Source organism: Scyliorhinus canicula, chromosome 1 (genome assembly GCF_902713615.1).
Source record: "Scyliorhinus canicula chromosome 1, sScyCan1.1, whole genome shotgun sequence".
NCBI classification, from domain to species: domain Eukaryota; kingdom Metazoa; phylum Chordata; class Chondrichthyes; order Carcharhiniformes; family Scyliorhinidae; genus Scyliorhinus; species Scyliorhinus canicula.
Genome location: NC_052146.1, coordinates 295,208,789 through 295,229,522, shown reverse-complemented (window position 1 = coordinate 295,229,522; position 20,734 = coordinate 295,208,789). Strand labels below are relative to the sequence as shown.

The following is a 20,734-nucleotide window of genomic DNA, read 5'->3' as shown; positions in this document are numbered from 1 at the left end:
GCTCCTCCCCCACATCCCATATCGCTACTGGTTGCTTGGAATGCAAATGAATGCACATTCTTCCCCAGTACTGCTTGTACCAATCCAACTGTTGCCCAGCTACTGCCTAAACCTCTTATTTTTGTTTTCAACGTTTCAATAACACCCTTTATGACTTTTTCTACCTTCGCTCCCATCTTTAAGAATCCAAGTCATGCATCCTCTGCCCTCCATTCTACTAAGAGTATTTACCATTTTCCTCCCAATGTACTCAGCAGGTCAGACAGTATCTGTGGAGAAAATTAACGTTTCAGGTTGAAGGCCTTTCATCAGGGCTGGGAAAAGTTAGAAGTGTAACAAGGTTTAAGTAAAGTACAGAGGTAGGGAAAGGGAAGGCAGCTGGAAGAAGAAAGGGTAGCTCTGTGGTTGGGTGGAAGGCAGGATAAATTAAATGGCAGAAGGGATGATGGTGAAAAGCAAAATGAAATGAAAATCGCTTATTGTCACGAGTAGGCTTCAATGAAGTTACTGCGAAAAGCCCCTAGTCGCCACATTCTGGCGCCTGTCCGGGGAGGCTGGTACGGGAAGGTGGTAATGAAACAAATAAATGATACAAAAAAAAACCAAAAGGTGGGTATAGAGGAGGTGTAAATGGGCATGGCTGAATCATTACTAAATAGAAGCAGAGTCCTTAAGGCTGTAAAGAGCCTGACTGAAAGTTGGGGCACTCTTTTCTGGTTTAATTTTGTGCAACATCGAAACACTGTAGAAGGGTGAAGCTAGTGGGAGTGGGACTGATTTCCGTATTCTTTCTGTTTTGTGCTGCTTAGTTTGATATCAAGAAACACTGTAGAAGGGTGAAGCTAGTGGGAGTGGGACTGATTTCCGTATTCTTTCTGTTTTTGTGCTGCTTAGTTTGATATCAAGAAACACAAGTAATTGGGGGCATGCTACTGTCAACAATCCATCAATCTGAAAAATATCCACTTATCCCACCCTCTCCTTTCTGTTCTCTTAACCGTGCAGCTGATTTACCTTTAATGCCATGTGTCTTTCACAATGCTTCCATATGGCACCTTTTCAAATTTCTGTTTCCACTTGATGGTGTGTTCCCCTTCAAACACATTCTCATGCAATTCAATTAATTCAACGCAGCCTACCACCTACAAATCCATGCTGACTCACCCCGGTCTTGTTTTGACTATTTTCTAGAATTCGGATGGTAAATGCCAAGTTGTTCAAACCTCAGAAGGGAAACTTGGCAACAACTATCCTGAACTGTGTTTGTAATTTGTATAGCTTGAGGAGAGGTTTGAAATTCAGACGGTAATGCCCCTGATTCTTTGTGATGATTTTAATAAAGTAAATGTTTATTAAGAAGTAGAAGAAAAAACAATAAAGTAGACCAGAAGTATACTTAACTAAAACAATGGCTTTATGCAGCATCACTACTTTAAACAGTTCCAAGCAATCTTAACTATATTCAGCGCTAACTCTTCCCATTCTTTTCCATAATACCGTTTGCATTTTAAGATCTGTAAAAACTTAGTAACTTTTCTCACTTTTTTTTACATCTCTTGGGGCTGCTTTTGAAGTAAAAGGAGCTTGCTTTTCAAACCAGGCTTCCTTCCTGCTTCCTGGGAGTTAAATAGATATTCCTGTTGGCTGATATCCACAAAGCAGCTTCCCCACATAGTTTGCAGTATCCCCTTATATACGTGTTTTTACTTTGATCTCTCACTTATCTGACCTAATCTTTTCAGAACTGTACTCTCCCAGACTTAAATACCGTAATCTCTCTATTTTAGCTTTTAGAGTTTAAAAGTAAAGCAGACTCACTTTATGCACCTTCCCTATGACCTTGCATCTCTTCCATTGAATCGTTAACAACCTATTCACATTCTGTATCCATTTTTACTAAATTACCTCAGGTAAACATCTGTTTGCATGTTACTATGCTCATTAACATATTAATGTGCCATCATTTATAACAAAGACGAGTTGTGGAACGAAACTGTGGCTTTAATAAGCTAAACAAGAACCTGCTGGCAACTGATCCCGAACTGGGGCAGGGCCAGAGGTCGGCCACCTTTATACTGAGCCTGAGGGGAGGAGCCACAGCCGGAGCCAGCAGAGACAAACAATATATACAATACAGTAACAGTGGTTTACCACGATATATATAATACAGTAACAGTGGATACCACAATATATATAATACAGTAACAGTGGTTTACCACGATATATATAATACAGTAACACAGTGGTTTACCACATTCAACCCCTGTTTAAAAAAGAGTCCGGCGGGGGTGAAGTGGAGTTAAAGATAGAGTCTGTCGGGGGCTTTGACCTTCCGCCATGAACGCCTCAGTCCCAGCTGTGCTGTGGGCACTGGTGTCGAGATCTGCGCATCCGAGAGCGTGTCGTCTCCTCCCTCGTCCAGTAGTTGAGTTGGTGGAGAGGGAGACGGTGTATGGGCGGGGGTAGTGGTGATGGTTGTTGGGGAACCTGCAGGTGCCAAATCCCGAAGGGAGACTGTGTCCTGTCGCCCGTCATGATGTGCCACGTAGGCATATTGTGAATTGGCATGGAGGAGCAGGACTTTCTCGACGAGGGGATCTGAGTTATGACTCCTCGCATGCTTCCGGAGGAGGACGGGCCCTGGGACTGTCAGCCAGGACGAGAGCGAGACCCAAGAGGTGGACTTCCTGGGGAAAGAGAACATACGTTCATGAGGGGTCTCATTGGTGGCAGTGCACAGGAGCGACTGGATGGAGTGGAGCGCATCGGGAGACTGGGAGACCTCTAGACCGTAGGGCCAGGAGGACGACCTTCCAGACCGCCGCGTTCTCCCTCTCCACCTATCCATTTCCCCGGGGGTTGTAGCTGGTAGTCCTGCTTGAGGCGATGCCCTTGCTAAGCAGGAACTGACGCAACTTGTCACTCATGAAAGAGGGACCCCAATCGCTATGGATGTAGATGGGGAAACCGAATAAGGTGAAGAGACTGTGCAGGGCCTTAATGACCGTGGCTGAGGTCATGTCGGGGCATGGGATGACAAAAGGGAAACGTGAGTACTCGTCAATAATGTTGAGGAAGTACACGTTACGGTCAGTGGAGGGGAGGGGCCCTTTGAAGTTGATGCTGAGGCGCCCAAAGGGGCGGGAAGCCTTTACCAGATGCGCTCTGTCTGGCCGATAGAAGTGTGGTTTGCACTCCGCACAGACTTGGCAGTCCCTGGTCATGGTCCTGACATCCTCGGTGGAGTAAGGCAGGTTGCGGGCCTTGACGAAATGAAAAAAACGGGTGACCCCCGGGTGACAGAGGTCTTGTGGAGGGCCCAAAGTCGGTCTACTTGTGCGCTAGCACATGTACTGCGGGATAGGGCATCTGGGGGCTCATTGAGCTTCCCAGGTTGATACAAGATATCGTAATTGTAGGTGGAGAGCTTGATCTTCCACCTCAGGATCTTGTCATTCTTGAACTTGCCCCGCTGTATGTTATTAAACATGAAGGCAACTGACCGTTGGTCAGTGAGAGAAGTGAATCGCCTGCCGGCCAGGTAATGCCTCGAATGCCGCACAGCTTCCACAATGGCTTGGGCTACCTTTACGACGGAGGCCTGGACAGTACAGAAGAAGAAAGCCACGGGCCTCCCCGCCTGGTTGAGGGTAACGGCCTGGGCAAAGTCAGACTGATCGCTCTGCACCTGGAACAAGATGGACTTGTCTACTGTGTGCATTGCGGCTTTGGCAATATCTGCCTTGATGTGGTTGAAGGCCAGGTGGGCCTCAGCTGTCAGGGGAAAAATGGTAGATTTAATGAGTGGGTGGGCCTTGTCCGCATAATTGGCGACCCACTGGGCATAATAGGAGAACCCCAGGCATCTCTTCAGGGCCTTGGGGTAGTGGGGGAGGGGAAGTTCCAGGAGGGGGTGCATGCGGTCGAGGTCGGGCCCTAGGACCCCGTTTTCCACCACGTAGCCAAGGATGGCTAGGCGGTTGTGCAGTAAATGCATTTCTCCTTATTATATGTGAGGTTAAGGAGCTTAGTGGTGTAGAGGAAATATCCGAGGTTAGCGTCATGGTCCTGTTGGTCATGGCCGCAGATGGTGACATTATCCAGATACGGGAACGTGGCCGGCAGCCTGTACTGGTCAACCATTCGGTCCATCACTCGTTGGAAGACCGAGACACCATTGGTGATGCAAAGGGGACCTTGAGGAAGTGGTAGAGGTGGCCATCTGCCTCAAAGGCAGTGTATTGGCGGTCCTCCGGGCGGATAGGGAGCTGGTGGTATGCAGACTTCAAGTCAACTGTGGAGAAGACTCGGTACTGCGCAACCTGATTGACTATATCAGATATGTGGGGAAGGGGTTACACATCGAGCTGCGTGTATCGGTGACTGTAGTCGATGACCATCCGGTGCTTCTCCCCAGTCTTGACCACCACTTATGTCCTCCAGGGACTGGTACTGGCCTCTATGATCCCTTCCCGCAGGAGTCGCTCAACCTCTTACCTGATAAAGGCCTTGTCCCGGGCACTGTATCGTCTGCTCCTAGTGGCTACGGGCTTACAGTCCGGGTGAGGTTAGCGAAGAGCAAGGGTGGAGCGACCTTAAGGGTCGTGACGCTACAGACAGTGAGGGGGGCAGGAGTCTACTGAACTTCAAGGTAAGGCTTTGGAGGTGGCACTGAAAATCAAGACCCAGTAATAGGGCAGCGCAGCGATGAGGGGGATGTAGAGCTTGAAATTAGCGTACTCTACGTCCTGCACCGAAAGGGTTGCGACACAGTACCCCTGGATATCCACGGAATGTGAACCGGAAGCCAGGGAGATTTTCTGGATCACGGATAAAATTGGGAGGGAGCAGCGCCTTTCTGTATCTGGGTGGATGAAGCTGTCAGTGCTCCCGGAGTTGAAAACGCAGGCCGTCTCATGCCCGTTGATCCGGACCGCCATCATGGATTTAGTGAGGTGATGAGGTCGAGACTGGTCGATGGTGATGGAGGCGAGCTTCGGAAGGTGGGTGGGCTGGTCGAGAGTAGCGGAGGCCAGCGTACGACTGGCTGAGGAGGGGTTCAGGGAGGAGGTGGGGCGATTCCAAGATGGAAGTCACCATGTGGCGGGTGGTGCCGAAGGTGGCGGCCCCCACGGGTTGCGGGTGGCGTCAAAGATGGCGGCCCCCCATGGGTCGCACGTGGCGGATGGCGTGGCAGATGGGGGCAGTCCTGACAGGCAACATGCAGCGCTGCTGCTGCTGGGTCTGGAAACTTTAGGAACAGGTCAGGCCCGGCAGACATTGGCAAAGTGGCCCTTTCTGCACCCGTTGCAGATCGTGCTCCGTGCTGGGCAGTGTTGTCTGGGGTGCTTAACCTGGCCACAGAAGTAGCATCCCAGGCCTCCGGAGTTGACAGATTGATGCTCGGCACAGGCTTACGATGCACCCGGGTCGGGTGATGGCGGCGCCCACGCCGCGTGGTCGGAGGTGAAGGCATCCATGTTATGGAAGGCCACTTCCAGCGAATTTGAGAGCTACACTCTCTCTTGGAGGCCGACTGTACCCCCTTCTAGCAGGCGCTGGCGGATGTAGTTAGATTTTATGTCAACGACACAGGCGTCCCTGATCAGCAGCTCCGTGTGCTGGACAGCCGATACCGCCTGACAACTACAGTTCCGGCTGAGTACCCGCAAGGCGCACAGGAATTCGGCCTGCGATTCTCCGGGGCGTTGACGCCTTGTGGCAAGGAGATGCCTAGCGTACACCTCATTTACTGCCTTTACATACTGCCCCTTCAGCAGCGTTATCGCCTCCGCATACGAGGCAGCGTCCCTGATAAGGAGGAAAACCTGCGGGCTTACCCGGGCGTTGAGGACTCTAAGCTTGTGGATGTCGGCGTCGGCGGCAGATTCGATGTAAGCTTCGAAGCAGCTTAGCCAGTGCTTGAATGTCACCGTGGCGTCGGCTGCTTGGGAGTCCAGTTCCAGGCGATCAGGCTTGAGTGATGCATCCTTCTTAATCGTTTAGCTTATTAAATTGATGTGCCATCATTTATAACAAAGACGAGTTGTGGAACGAAACTGTGGCTTTAATAAGCTAAATGAGAACCTGCTGGCAACTGATCCCGAACTGGGGCAGGGCCAGAGGTCGGCCACCTTTATACAGAGCCTATGGGGAGGAGCCACAGGCGGAGCCAGCAGAGACAAACAATATATACAATACAGTAACAGTGGTTTACCACAATATATATATAATACAGTAACAGTGGTTTACCACACATATCAAATGCACCTATTCCATTTACAGTCATTCTGTCCCTGCCTTAATTACCTTACTTACATGTTCCCACAGTTTAAAATATATGGCCAGGACAGAACTCTTGAGCATATTCCTGATATTTTCATGGCACATCCTAATTGGTGCAATTATTTCACTGACTTGCTTTCTAATATTTGTCTGTAAATACCACAATACTGGCCAATCCCATTTTTATAAGAAAAAATAGAGTTTAGATTTGAACAGCACAGTGCCTTAAAAAGTGTTTTTTTTTTAATGGAGTACTATTGGAGCCTAATCACTATTGCAGGCAAATACAGTGCCTAATTTGCACGCACCGAGGTCCCACAAAGGGCAGAGAGATAAATAAAGAAAAAAAATACTGGAAGCACATTGCAGTCCAGAGGAGAGAAACAGAGTTGCTAGTTCAGGTTGATGACATTTCATCAGAACTGGAAGATGTTGGAGCTTGAGATAAATTGCCGTACCCATTTTCCATTTTCGTGATTTCTCCCTGGGCATCTCTGTTTAAACTGCCTCCCGCAGCCCTACCTATTCTTGGTGCCAAGTTTATTTTGCATGAAGTCCATCTTTCCGATAGAGACAGCTGTTCCACGACCGGCTCTAACACCCACAAAATTGAAATTTTCCTTCCGCCATGACTCCCCATGCCCTCTGCTGTATCTTTTGTCGAGACGTGCATAGGTTGTGCTTTCTGAGAATTTTGATTGTAGCCCTTTTTAGTTTTCTTGCAAGCTCCATATATTCAGTGAGCATAGCCCTGGTCTCCGAAAATAGATTCCACATGGGATTAGATTTGTGTCATGCCTTCTGTGTCATCCCAAAGTACTTTGCAAGTCATTGTTGTAATGTATGAAAACATGGCAACTAATTTTTACACAGCAAGGTCGTACACTCTGCAATGAAATAAATAGCCAGGTAATTTAATTTAATTTAATTTAATTTAATTTAATGATGGTGGTTATGAGATAAATATTGGCCAGGACTTGAAAAGAATTCTCTGCTGCCATCTAATTTTGCCATGGATTATTTTCCATTCACCTGAGAGACTAGACATTTAACTTCTCACCCAAAAGACAGCATCTCAAATAATGCAGGTCTCCTTCAGCACTGCACTAAAGTGTCATCTGAAGTCCTGTAGCGATTTTTGAACACAGTACCTAACTTGGGTGAGATCCTTGAATTCCCGCCCCAGACTGGTGAGACAGTGCTTAATTTTCACCTCGAGTAGTGACCACCCTGATTGCATACCTTCCAATTACACCTTTTGGTCATTGTTCTCTACGCTGTTGTCTTGACCCTACTTCTTTAGCACATGGTGGATGTGGAAAATAAGTTTCCTCTTGTGGGAGAATCGAGAAGTAGGGGCCACTGTTTAAACATTAGAGGTTGGGTGGCACAGTGGTTAGCACTGGGACTGCGGTGCTGAGGACCCGGGTTTGAATCCCGGCCCTGGGTCACTCACTGCCCGTGTGGAGTTTGCACATTCTCCCTGTATCTGCTTGGGTTTCACCCCACAACCCAAAGATGTGCAGGTTAGGTGCATTGGCCATGCTAAATTGCCCCTTAATTGGAAAAAAAATTATTGGGTACAATAAAAAAAATTTAAATAAAAAAAAATAATAAGAGGTCACCCATTTAAGACAGATGGGGGAAAATGTTTTCTCTCTGGATCATGAGTCTTTAGAACTCTTCCTCAAAAGGCAGTGGAGGCAGAGTCTATGAATATTTTTAAGGCAGAGCTAGATAGATTCTTGGTAACAAGGGGTTGAAAGGTAACCGGGGGTAGGTGGTAATGTGGAGCTGAGGTTACAATCAGATCAGCCATGATCTTTTAGAATGGTGGAGCAGGCTTGAGGGACCAATGGCCTACTCCTAATTCATATGTTCATTTGCCCTTTTCTTCCTTATCTTGTCCAGGTGCATCTAATAATAATAGTCTTTAATTAGTGTCACAAGTAGACTTGCATTAGCACTGCAATGAAGTTACTGTGAAAATCCCCTAGTCGCCACATTAAGGCGCGTGTTTGGGTTCACTGATTCACCCAACAAGGATGTCTTTTGGGACTTGTGGGAGGAAACCGGAGCACCCGGAGGAAACCCACGCAGACACGGGGAGAACGTGCAGACTCCGCACAGACAGTGACCCAAGCCGGGAATCGAACCCGGGTCCCTGACACTGTGAAGCGACCCCGAGTCACTGGCACTGTGAAGCAACCGTGATAACCACTGTGCTACCGTGCCGCCTATGCTGTGGTGCTTCAAGCTTATTGTGCTGTCTAATCTATTAAAATACTTCTCAATTTCAACAATACATTGCTCAAATATAATGGCTCAGTCATAGAATCATAGGAAGAAACAGCACAGAAGGTGGCCATTTGGTCCAATGTGTCTATGCCAGCACATTGAAAGAGCTATCCTATTTATTTAATTAATTTGTTCTAAAATCAAAAACTAAACATGATTTTAATGAGGGACTGATGTGCAATAACTAGCTTTAGCCAAGGTACGTCTCACAGCGCAAACGTCCCAAGAAATTGAGGTGTAAACCATGGCATAATTCCCTTACATCATATTTTCTTCGAATATTTACAACATAATGGCATCCGCTGCCATTTTGTTCTTTCAAAACGCACCCTCCTGCTTTGCTGACACATCTTGGCAAATATGTCAAGAAATTGTAACTATTGGTCCAGAATTTATTGAAATCCTGCGCTATGATACATCTACAGCAGGGGTGGGCAAACTTTTCCGTGCAAGGGCCACATTCAGAAATTCACAATTTTAAAGGGCCGCATAGTATATTAAGTAAAATAATTACTTCACCCGGTTATGATTCTGGGCGCCTCATATAGAACATAGAACAGTACAGCACAGAACAGGCCCTTCGGCCCTCGACGTTGTGCCGAGCAATGATCACCCTACTCAAGTCAACGTATCCACCCTATACCAGTAAGTAACCCAACAGCCCCACCCCCATTAACCTTAAAAAAAAATTTAAAATTTTTTTTTTAAATTAAAAAAATTTTTTTTTTTTTAATGACCTGGTGGGCCGCATAAAGACCTTTGGCCCGCGGGCCGTAGTTTGCCCACCCCTGATCTACAGTATACGTCACTATTGTGATGAGTTTGCATTTACTGAATTAGAGCCGCTGTGATCATCACAGACATCCCATAACTGAATAATGATGCTGGGCTCAGTATGTTTGATGCAATGGCAAGAATCATAGTTTCTTTTTGAAAATCAAGGATTTAGTTTAGGTGCTGTTTGCTTTCAGTATGACAGTTCTGACTGTATCTTGAAATGAAATGAAAATGAAATGAAAATCGCTTTCAAGTAGGCTTCAAGTGAAGTTACTGGTTGCCACATTCTGGCGCCTGTTCAGGGAGGCTATACGGGAATTGAACCCACGCTGCTGGCCTGCCTTGATCTGCTTTAAAAGCCAGCTATTTAGCCCTGTGCTAAGCCAGCCCCTATCTTGGGTCACTCACTGGTACAAAAATGCAAAACAACAGTCTTTATATGAATCTGTCAAGAGCACTGGCATCGATTTTTGTCCCCCTCCCCCCAAAACTTTGCTTTCAGTCGGGAAACAGGTTGCAGATTGATAGCCTTGGGCGGCACCGTGACGCAATGGTTAGCAATGCTGCCTCACAGCGCCAAGGACCCGGGTTCAATCCCGGCCTCGGGTCATTGTCTGTGTGGAGATTGTACATTCTCCCCGGGTCCCCCGTAACCCAAAGATGTGCAGGGTCGCTGGATTGGCCATGCTAAACTGCCCCTTATTGAAAAAAAAAGAATTGTGTACTCTAAATTTATTTTTAAAAATTATTCATAACCTTAAACTACTATCTGAATGTGACCTTTGTCATGGGAATGTCACTTTAAGAAATGTTTGTCTTCTCAAGTGGCTGCAGTGTTGTCAGCGTGTGGGTGGAGCTGAGCTCTGGTTCTGCTTTTTACTTTCGTTTTGAGCTGGAAGCTGTTTTTGGCTCTGAGTTTTAGTTTTGTTAGTAGTTGGAGAGCTGCATTCAAACCAAGGAGGTGTATTTTGATCTCTCTCTCTGCTTGCTGAAGAATGTCTCCAGATCACTTGATGATTTCAAAGTAATACCTGTTTCTGTAAAGAATGTAAACCTACTTTCTTTGTCTAAAAGGGTCTTTGACTTATGGATGTTGTTAGGAAAGTTACTAAGGATTACCTATAGAAGAATTAGAACAGTACAGCACAGAACAGGCCCTTCGGCCCTCGATGTTGTGCCGAGCAATGATCACCCTACTCAAACTCACGTATCCACTCTATACCCGTAACCCAACAACTCCCCCTTAAATAAGTTATTAGAACATAGAGTACTGTATCTTTGTGGGGGGATATCAATGTTGATAGTTGATAAGATGCTTACTGTGTGTTTATAAAGTGTGAACTGGATTTATAGAATAAAAATTGTTTTTGTTTTCAAATACTTTAGATCTCTGTTGCATCACACCTGTAAAGTGGGCCCTTGTGTTCACCATAACCAAAATCTATTAAAAGTTGTGGGTGAGGTGAACTCCAAGATATACTTTGGTGTTCTCTAAACCCTGGCCCATAATACTGTTTACTTTCTGACGGTGACCTTTTTAAAAATATGTAGTTTAGATAATTAATCTATGTCGTAAATATGATTGTTAGTGGTAACAACATGCCCAATTACATGCAATTTCACCAACTGATATTTGTACCTTGTATAAGTGGTCATCATTCACCACAAACCATAACAAGGGGTGGTGTTCTGCTATTTGACGTCAATGGGAAATACAGGCAAGTTAAATCCTGTTTTCACTAGATATATGTAGAGCTTGTTGGCTTACAATCAGGAGTAAGAATGCTCTCTGTTTTATCCCCTCCCTGCCAAGACATTGCAGCCAGATGTAGCTCTCATCATCAGCTAATTGGACCAATTAGGCATGTACTTCTACACTCCTCTAAATCAGGGTTAACCCCCTTGGCTATATGGTGACCAGGTAGAATAAGCAATGTGCCAGGCCATAAAGTAAAAGTTTCTGTTGGTTATATAATTTTGTTGCTACAAATTGCCCACTTTGCTTGAAGGATACCTTGTTTTGAGCTGCTGGATCTGTTCTGAATCTGTCCCTTTTAGCACTGCAGTCATGCTACACAGCATTGTGGAGGATATCCTTGGTGTGAAGACAGTACCCACAAGGACTATTCAGTTGTTGCTCCTACCCGTAATTATAATAATCTTTGAGTGTAACAAGTAGGCTTACATTAAAACTGCCGTGAAGTTACTGTGAAATCCTGTGGTCGCCACACTCTGGCACCCAATTCGGGTACACAGAGGGAGAATTCAGAATGTCCAATTCACCTAAACAAGCACGTCTTTCGGGACTTGTGGGAGGAAACCGGAGCACCCGCAGGAAACCCACACAGACACGGGGAGAACATGCAGATTCCGCACAGACAGTGATCCAAGCCAGGAATCAAACTCTGGTCCCTGGTGCTGTGACGCAACAGTGCTAACCACTGTGCTACCATTCCACCCAGTGCATTCATGGACAGCTGCATCTGCGACAAATACATTGGTGAGGTTGAGTAGGCTTATCATTCCTGTTGATTCTCTTGCCACCTTCCGCAGGTCAGTGTGGCAGCTGTGTCCATCAATGCTCCATCAATTCAACCAATAATGGTGCTACTGGGACATTGATGTTCCCAAGCCAGAGTATGGTCTGACTCCTTGTTACCCCAAGATGTAATTTCCTGACTAACAGGATTAGACAGAATAGATTCAGGAAGAATCCTCTCAATGATGGGGGAGATCAGAACTCCGGGTCGTAGATTGAGGATAAGGATAGCCTTTGTAGGACTGAGGTGAGGAGAAATTTCTTCACCCAGAGAGTGGTGAGTCTGTGGCATCCAGTATCACAAAAATTAGTTGGGCAGGCATGTGGCGCAGTGGTTAGCATTGGGACTGTAGCGCTGAGGACCCGGCCCTGGGTCACTGTCCATGTTCTCCCATATCTGCGTGGGTTTCACCCTCACAACCCAAAGGTGGATTGGCCACGCTAAATTCCTCCTTAATTGGAAAAGAAAAATAATTGGCTAGTCTAAATTTAGAAAAAGATTTTTAAAAATTAGTCGAGGCCAAAATAATTTCAAGAAGGAAGTAGATATAGCTCTTGGGGCTAAAGGGATATGGGGGAAGGTGGGATTCTCCGGAGAATTGGTAGCGCCGGCGCGGTTGCCCACGTGTCCCGCCGCCATTGTTCACGTCTGGATCCTACCTGGCGGGACCGTGGCATTCTGGCTGCGGGGGCAGTTCTGGTGGGGAGGATCCGACTCTGGGGGGGGGGCTCCACAGTGGCCAGGGCTGTGATCGGGGCTACCAATCGGCAGGCGGCCTAATTCCAGGGTGGGGGGGAGCCTATGTTCCTCCGCGCTGGGCCCCTCTAGGGCTCCGCCATGTGTGGGGGCCGGTGCGGAGACGGCAACCCACGTGCATGCGTGGACCTGCGCCGTCCGTGCTTGGGCCCATATTGGCTGCTGGAGCTGTGTGAAGTACTCCATTGCCGTGCTGGCCACCTGTGGGCTGGGGGATCGCTGTCGTAAAACGCTCCGCCGTTTACTACGGCATCAACACTCTGCCGCTAAAACGGAGAATCCCACCCCATATGTTTGGTTAGGATTCTGTCCCCCAGCTGATCCTTGTCGCAGGCTGAATCCGGCTGTTCACAACTTGAATGTACTGATCAGCTGTGATCCGAGTTTCTAACCCCATACCATCATCTTAAAGATCTTCTCACTCCATCTCAACGTTTACCCCTTCCTCAGTCTATTCCTTCTGAAGCACTTCCCCATGCCTTTGTTATCACAAAACCCAACTCTTCCATTGTCGCTGATGGCCATCTTCCGTCCTTTTCCCTTCATAAATGTAATTAATTGAAAGTTCTACTTCTGTATCCTATCCCATACCAAGTGCAGCTCACCGATCACATGTCCTTGTTGGTCTATATTGCATCCATGGATAGCACTCCTTTCATTTTCATTCATTTCAAATGCTTCACAGCTCCAGGGTCCCAGGTTTGATTCTGGCTTGGGTAACTGTCTGTGCAGAGTCTGAACATCCTCCCCGTGTGTGCGTGGGTTTCCTCCGGGTGCTCCGGTTTCCTCCCACAGTCCAAAGATGTGCAGGTTAGGTGGATTGGCCATGATAAATTGCCCTTAGCGTCCAAAATTGCCCATAGTGTTGGGTGGGGTTACTGGGTTATGGGAATAGGGTGGAGGTGTTGACCTTGGGTAGGGTGGAGGTGTTGACCTTGGGTAGGGTACTCTTTCCAAGAGCCGGTGCAGACTCGATGGGCCAAATGGCCTCCTTCTGCACTGTAATCTCTATGATAAATTCTATGATAAATCCTACTTTTGAAGCTCTCTGCCTTGTGTCTAAGTAAAGCCATGGTCATAACTCTTTTCTAGACCTACAATTCTTCTCATCCTCCAAACCCACTACCTCTGACTTTTTTTGTCTCACCATTGACAACTGTTCCTGCAGCCATCTTAGCCTATCATTCCTAAGCATCACTGTCCACCTCCCTCAAATTCTTTAAGAGCCCCCTAAAAGCCCATCATTTTGGCCATGTGTTTCTACATTAAGGCTAGATATAAATGCAGCGGAGTGCCTTGTGCTAATGTTTTTATAATTCCACAGCTACACATTTACCTCTGAAGGGTAATTGACTTGAAGCATTAACTCTGTTTCCCTTTACAGGTGCTGCCTGATCTGTTGAGTATTTTTTGTTTTTATGCCATCTGCCTCAACTTTGTGGTGGCCTGTAAACAAATTCCAAACACAGCTTTCTCTCCTATCTCCCAGATCCATTCAAAATTCCCAGTTACTTCCTCTCAATGTGCCTTCAATAATTAATTTCTTTATGCATCCTCCTGTTCCACCTATCGTACTGCAGGCATATTCCCTATTCAGCCTCCTAATTTAGACAATGCAGTAGTAATTGAATATGTATCTTGTAGGAAATTGTTATATTTCAGATTTTGTTGTAATGTTAGTTAAAAAATCCCTAGGTTCAAATATATACTGGCAGCATGTCTAATAAAGCTGAAATTAAGGTGTCGTAAAAGGTGAGGTAATATTTGATTTTAACCATTTATTTGTTTATATATAGATGGCTACCAGAATATTGTTTATAAAATGGAGGTTCTCTGGGGTGTAGATAATTGAGGGATTGTGTTTAGTCGTAGCTAAGCAGATCATGGGACACGTTAGTGGGATACAGATAATGTCATTAATGGGCGGAGCCAGGTCCGTCTGTAGATTTTGGCGGTTTGTTATAGGATTTCAGTCTGACAAGATAGAAAGATTTTCCGGCTATTCCTGAAAGGATCTCTCTCCAGAGGTCCCCAAAAAGCACAACAAGTAAACCCTGATTTGTTAACTTTATTCATTAGTGGATTTTTATTGTGTTGCTTAGTTAGACTATATATAGTGACAGGTGTTGGTGAATTAAAGTTTTTCATTTTATGTAAGAACTGTTTAATTGTTAAATGTAAAGCTATTTCTTTGATAAGGTTAATCCTGTGTTTCAATTAAAGATTGTTTTAACATAAAAGATAGCCATTGGTCAGAGTCATCACTCCTAGGCGAAGAATACTTTCCTCACAATTTTACAAATTGCAAATTAGGGGTTTTCGTTCGGTATCTGAACAAAGACTGGGGTCTAGTCCGGTATCCTAACAATTAATATAAACCATTCATTTAATTTTTCTTCAGCATTGATGTAAATATATCTTGATTCATTTTGAGTCTTGCTATATTTTCCGATACCTTCCTTACTGTTGTATCTGATCCATGCCACCCACTCTTCAAATTTAAATTTGTTCCCACTGTTAAATTTGTCCTTTACAAAACACATAGCTCTTCCTCTTCAAATCGAAGTTTTGGCAAAATGCTTTTCCATTAAATTATTGCCTCAGGACTGAAAAGGAAATTGACCTTGGCCATTGTCAACAATCCACAGATACAAATGTTATAATATAGTAAAGCAGCTTATCAACTGTGAAAAATGTAGTCACCTTTTTTATTCTGGGTTGGTTTTCCTATACCTTTTTATGTTTTTGCCTGTGTTCCATTAATACACTATGTGTTATGAACACTTGGTAAGCAGATTAACCACATGTACCATTGTGATTGTCTTGAATGAAGTATCATAGTATTGATCATTGTTCAGAAATGTTTTAGAAAGAGGGGCCGCTTCCTCCATGACACCCTGATCCATCCATCTATCACCCCCAATTCCTTATCCCCTTCCCATGGCGCCTTCCTTTGCAATCGCAGAAGGCAAAACACCTGCACCAATACCTCTTTGTTCCCCACGGTTCAAGGCCCGAAACATTCCTTTCAGGTGAAACATCATTTCACTTGTACCTCCCTCAATTTGGTCCACTGTATTCACTGCTCCCAATGTGGTTTCTTCTACATTGGGGAGACTAAACGCACACCACTTTGCAGAACATCTTCGTTCAGCCCACAGGCATGACTCCGATCTTCCTGTCGCCATTTAAACTCAGCATTTTGCTCTCATGCCCACATATCCATCCTTGGCCTGCTGCAATGCCCCAGTTGAGCCTATCACAAACTGGAGATGCAGCACCTCATCTTAGGCACGTTACAGCCCTCAGGTCTCAGCATTAAGTTCAACAACTTTAGACTGTGACCTTTCTCCTCCATTTTGAGCTTTTTAAAAAAAAAAGTTTTTGTCCCAACGTGCCATCTGTCACTTGTTCTTAAGTTTTGCTTTCACTGAGCACTGACCTTTATCCTTCCATTAACACATTCTGATATCTTATCTTAATGCAACTACCAGCACTTTCTACTGCCATTAATGCTTCCTCTATCTAGTGGCCAACACATCTCTGTTACGATCCCTCTGAGTTTTTCCAGCATTTTGTGTTTTTTCTTTAAATCTTTTAATTCTCCATATTTTCACCATATTGATCAATAAACAACCAAAGAAAAAGCAAACAAAAACATATATAATAACAACCCCCCCCCCCCCCCCCCCCCCCCCCCCCCCCCAACACACAAACTGCACCCCGCTCAATATACAAACCATAACATCCACACGTACATTCCAGGTAAAAAAATTAACAGTCGACCTGTAAACAGTGTAACCAAAGACAACAATACCGCCAACTCTGCCCCCCCCCCCCCCCAATGTTCAATGGTAACCAATTCGCGGAAGTGCATAATAAGCCCCCCCCCCCCATGAATTGTGAAAACCTTCCTTCACCCCCTTCAGCTGAGGTTTCACCTTCCCGAGAGTCAAAGAAATTCAAGTCGGTCCACCCACCAAGCCGTGCCACAGGGTGGAGAAGCTAACATCCACCCCAACAGGACCCGCCTCCAAGATGTCATTGATTGATATTTATCATTTCTCTGAATCTTTTTTTGCTTGTTTTGCGTTTCTAGTACTGGATTAATGAATACACATCATCACTGGGAATTGGGGTCTTCCACTCAGGCATTGAAGTATATGGCAGAGGTAAGGATTAAACAAAATAAAGACTGCATGAGTTTTACTAAATTATTTACTTTTTGTTTGGATTAAGTGCTTCTGATCAAATGCTTATACGTTTCTGTTAGACATCCCTTTAGTCAAATGGTTGACTTTATCTCTAAGTTTGTGGTGAGACTCGGTTTACTGCAATCCCTACTGCCATGCCAACTGCATTACCTCATAGGGGCTGGTTTAGCACACTGGGCTAAATCGCTGGCTTTTAAGGCAGGCCAGCAGCACGGTTCAATTCCCGTACCAGCCTCCCCGAACAGGCGCTGGAATGTGGCGACTAGGGGCTTTTCACAGTAACTTCATTGAAGCCTAATTGTGACAATAAGCGATTTCATTTCATTTCATTGAGGGACAGTACGGAGTGTCAATTTCTACTTAACTGCTTCCATTGCTGCTTTGTAATTCCTCCTGCTTCTACAAATGCCTGTGCCTGCTCTGTACAAGTCCACTATTCTGCCTGTCTCCTTCCTGAGAGGGAAAAAAGATATCTGAGGACACGGATATTTAAAACCCACACTTCAACACAACGATAAAAGCAAATTACTGCGGATGCTGGAATCTGAATCAAAAACAGAAAATAGTGGACAATCTCAGCAGGTCTGACAGCATCTGGGGAGAGAGAAGGGAGCTAACGTTTCCAGTCTGGATGGGAGTTGCTTTTGAATCACTCTGAATGAATGTGCAGATTGCAATTCATACCGCAACCGGTCTCTGCAAAATGTTGATTTTAATTTTGTCTCAGTTCTACGCTATAGTAGATGTTGTAATTGAGAACGTCCAATGTAAGTGGCAGCGTTCACAAATCGTGGAGAATTGCTAAACTTCCCCCTTTCGTACCTCAAAACGGAGTTTGTTTGCAACTTGTCCTGTTGCTGAGTGCTTCAAATTTCATCACGTTATATAGAGAATGTTGGTCTGATAGGTCTAGGTTAGTGTTATTGCAAAGCAAAATATATGTTAAAATTAAATCTGTTGTTAAAGGTGGTTTATTTTCTGCAGAGTTTGCCTATGGTGGCCATCCTTATCCATTTTCAGGGATATTCGAGATCAGTCCTGGAGACTCAACAGAACTAGGAGACACATTCAAATTTAAGTAAGTCACGTATGCAAGAATTATTATATTTCGGATGCTTCTGAAAGTCCAATAATCTGTCTTCATTAAGAGTCCGCCATACTCCTAGGAGGAAAGCTGGTTTGATGGACTTGGGGAAAGCAAATATAAAGCATGCACAAAATTAGTAGTGTAGTTACTGATGGGCAGTGACATCTATTCTCCCTGTGTAACTAAAAGCACAGGACACACCAATTGTTTCTCCTCCCCCGTCCCCCAACTATTTGTATTATTTGGCCATAACCAGAGGAATATCAATACAAAGTGATTTTATGGGATTTTCAGAGGGCAGAGCTGGGGGCACCAAAAGGTCAGCCTTCACAGATACTTTAGGAGCTGTTGGGGAGCAACTTGTAATCGGGACCAGAGTGCACGAAAACGTGTGTGCTGAAACGTATAGTTGAAGATGGGGTGGAATGGAATTTAACGGGTGGAGATCAAGATCTTCAAATTGAAGCCCTTGAAGTTTGACACTGATTGGGGTGATGACTGCAAATTGCTTCATTTATTATTGGGATGAGAGCAACGCTGGCAAACTGCAGTTATTGGCTATAGCTAATGCCTCTGAGAAAGTGGTGCCCTTGGAACGCGGCAGTCTTTTGCTTGTGTTATCCAAAGAGTTCCAGGGCATTGATTTATGACGATACTTAGCTTCAAAGAATCAATGCCTGAAAATAATATACAGCCTGAGACAAAATGCCTGTTTGGTGCAATTTGCCCATGTCGAATTATGGTTGCTTATGTAGCAATTCTGTGATTTGCACGAGCACGCTACAGAATGAATCTCAAATTAGTTCCAAGTCAAGATAATTTCACACAACATCTGCAGAAGGGACTAAACCATTTTCAATTCCGTTCAATTGAAGTGAAGTTTCCAGTATTTTTGATCACTGTTGCTCCATTTGGAATACTACAGAACATACAAATCCAAAAATTTATTCCCACCTATTTTATGTGGATTAACCATGCTAAATTGCTCCTTCGTGTCCAAAAGGTTAGGCGGGGTTACTGGCTTATGGGCATATGGTGGGAGCGTGGGTCTAGGTAGGGTGCTCTTTCAGAGTGTTGGCGCAGACTCGATGGGCTGAATGGCCTCCTGCACTGTAGAGATTCTGAGTGACTCCAGAATTGTGACGAAAAGATTAGGAAAAAAGTTTGTATTTATTTACTTATTTTTTATTTTTTTGTTATTTAAAAAAAAATTGAGTACCCAATTATTTTTTTTCCAATTAAGGAGCAATTTAGCGTTGCCAATCCACCTACCCTGCACATCTTTCGATTGTGGGGGTGAGACCCACGCAGAGACGGGGAGAATGAGTAAACTCCACACAGACAGTGACCCGGGGCCGGGATCGAACCCGTTTCCTCAGCACCGTAGGCAGCAGTGCTAACCATTGTGCCATCGTGCGACCCTACAATATTTATTTACTGTTATCAAATAATCCTTAGGCAGCATGGTGGTGCAGTGATTAGCATTGCTGCCTCATGGCGCCGAGGTCCCAGCTTCGATCCCGGCTCTGGGTCACTGTGTGGAGTTTGCACATTCTCCCCGTGTTTGCGTGGGTTTCGCCCCCACAACCCAAAAGATGTGCAGGGTAGGTGGATTGCCCCTTAATTGGAGAAAATGAATTGGGTAATCTAAATTTATTTTAAAAAGACAAAATCAAAAAGAAAACACAGTTTATAAAATAATCCTTGTTCAAAAAAGACTCTATGGATAACCTCAGCAATCACATGCAGTCAGTTTAATATCAGTAGTGGATAAGCTTATAGAAAAATTATTCAGAACAGAATTAGCAGTAACATGAAATTGTGGGTCGATTGGGAAGAGCCAGCGGGGATTTCTAATGGGAAAATTGTGTTTAACAAACGTGCTGGTGTTTCCTGAGGGGGTAACAGAAGGTGTTGATGAGGATAATGCTGTTGATATGTGTACATGGACTTTCAGAAGGCATTTGATACATTGTCGCACAACAGATTTGCGAGGCAAGTTAAAGCTCAAGGAATAAAAGTGACATCACAACGTGGATACAAAATTAACTGAATAACAGGAAGCAGAGAATGATGTTCAATGGATAGTTTTCAGGCTGAAAGATTTGTAGTGGTGTTCCCTGGGGGCCTGCTTTTCCTGATTATATATTAATGGTCTAGATCTTGGTGTGCAAGAGACAATTTCAAAGTTTGCGTAAGACGAAATTTGGAAGTATTGTAAACTGTGAAGAGGAATGTGTAGAACCTCGAAAGGACATAGCCATGTTGTTGGAGTGGGCAGATAGGTGGCAGGTAAAGTTCAATGTGGAGAAGTGTGAGGTGATGTATTTTTGTAGGAAGAACATAGACTATATAAAATAGGGGAGGGGGTAAAATTCTCAAGGAGGCACAGGACAGAGGGACCTGGGTGTATTTGTGCAGAGTGGAGGTGGCAGAACAGGTGGAGAGAATAGTTAACAAACCATATGGTATTCTGGGCTTTATTATTAGGGGCATAGAGTACAAGTAAGGAGGTTATGCTGAAATTATACAAGACAATTGTTCACCTCAGCTGCAGTATTGCGTACAGTACTGGGTGCCACTCATTTGGAAGGATGTGAATGCATTGGAGAATGCAGAAAAGGTTCATAAGAATGGTTTATGGGATGAGAAACTTCAGGTTGGGACTGTTCTCCCTGGAGAGAAGAACAGAAGAGGAGATTTGATAAAGATGTTCAAAATCATGAGGGGACTGGATAGAGTAGATAAGGAGAAACTGTTCCTGCTTGTAAAAATAT

The 20,734-nt window shown here is 44.9% G+C and overlaps 1 protein-coding gene across 1 annotated transcript in view; it reads left to right on the top strand.

Annotated features, from left to right (window-relative positions):
* desi2 (desumoylating isopeptidase 2) overlaps positions 1-20,734 on the top strand; it is an 84,286-nt gene that overhangs the window by 31,919 nt on the left and 31,633 nt on the right. Inside the window, exons 2-3 of the mRNA XM_038815576.1 lie at positions 16,756-16,828; positions 17,855-17,948. Of these exons, the coding sequence (XP_038671504.1) occupies positions 16,756-16,828; positions 17,855-17,948 (167 nt within the window). The remainder of the gene's footprint in view (positions 1-16,755; positions 16,829-17,854; positions 17,949-20,734) is intronic.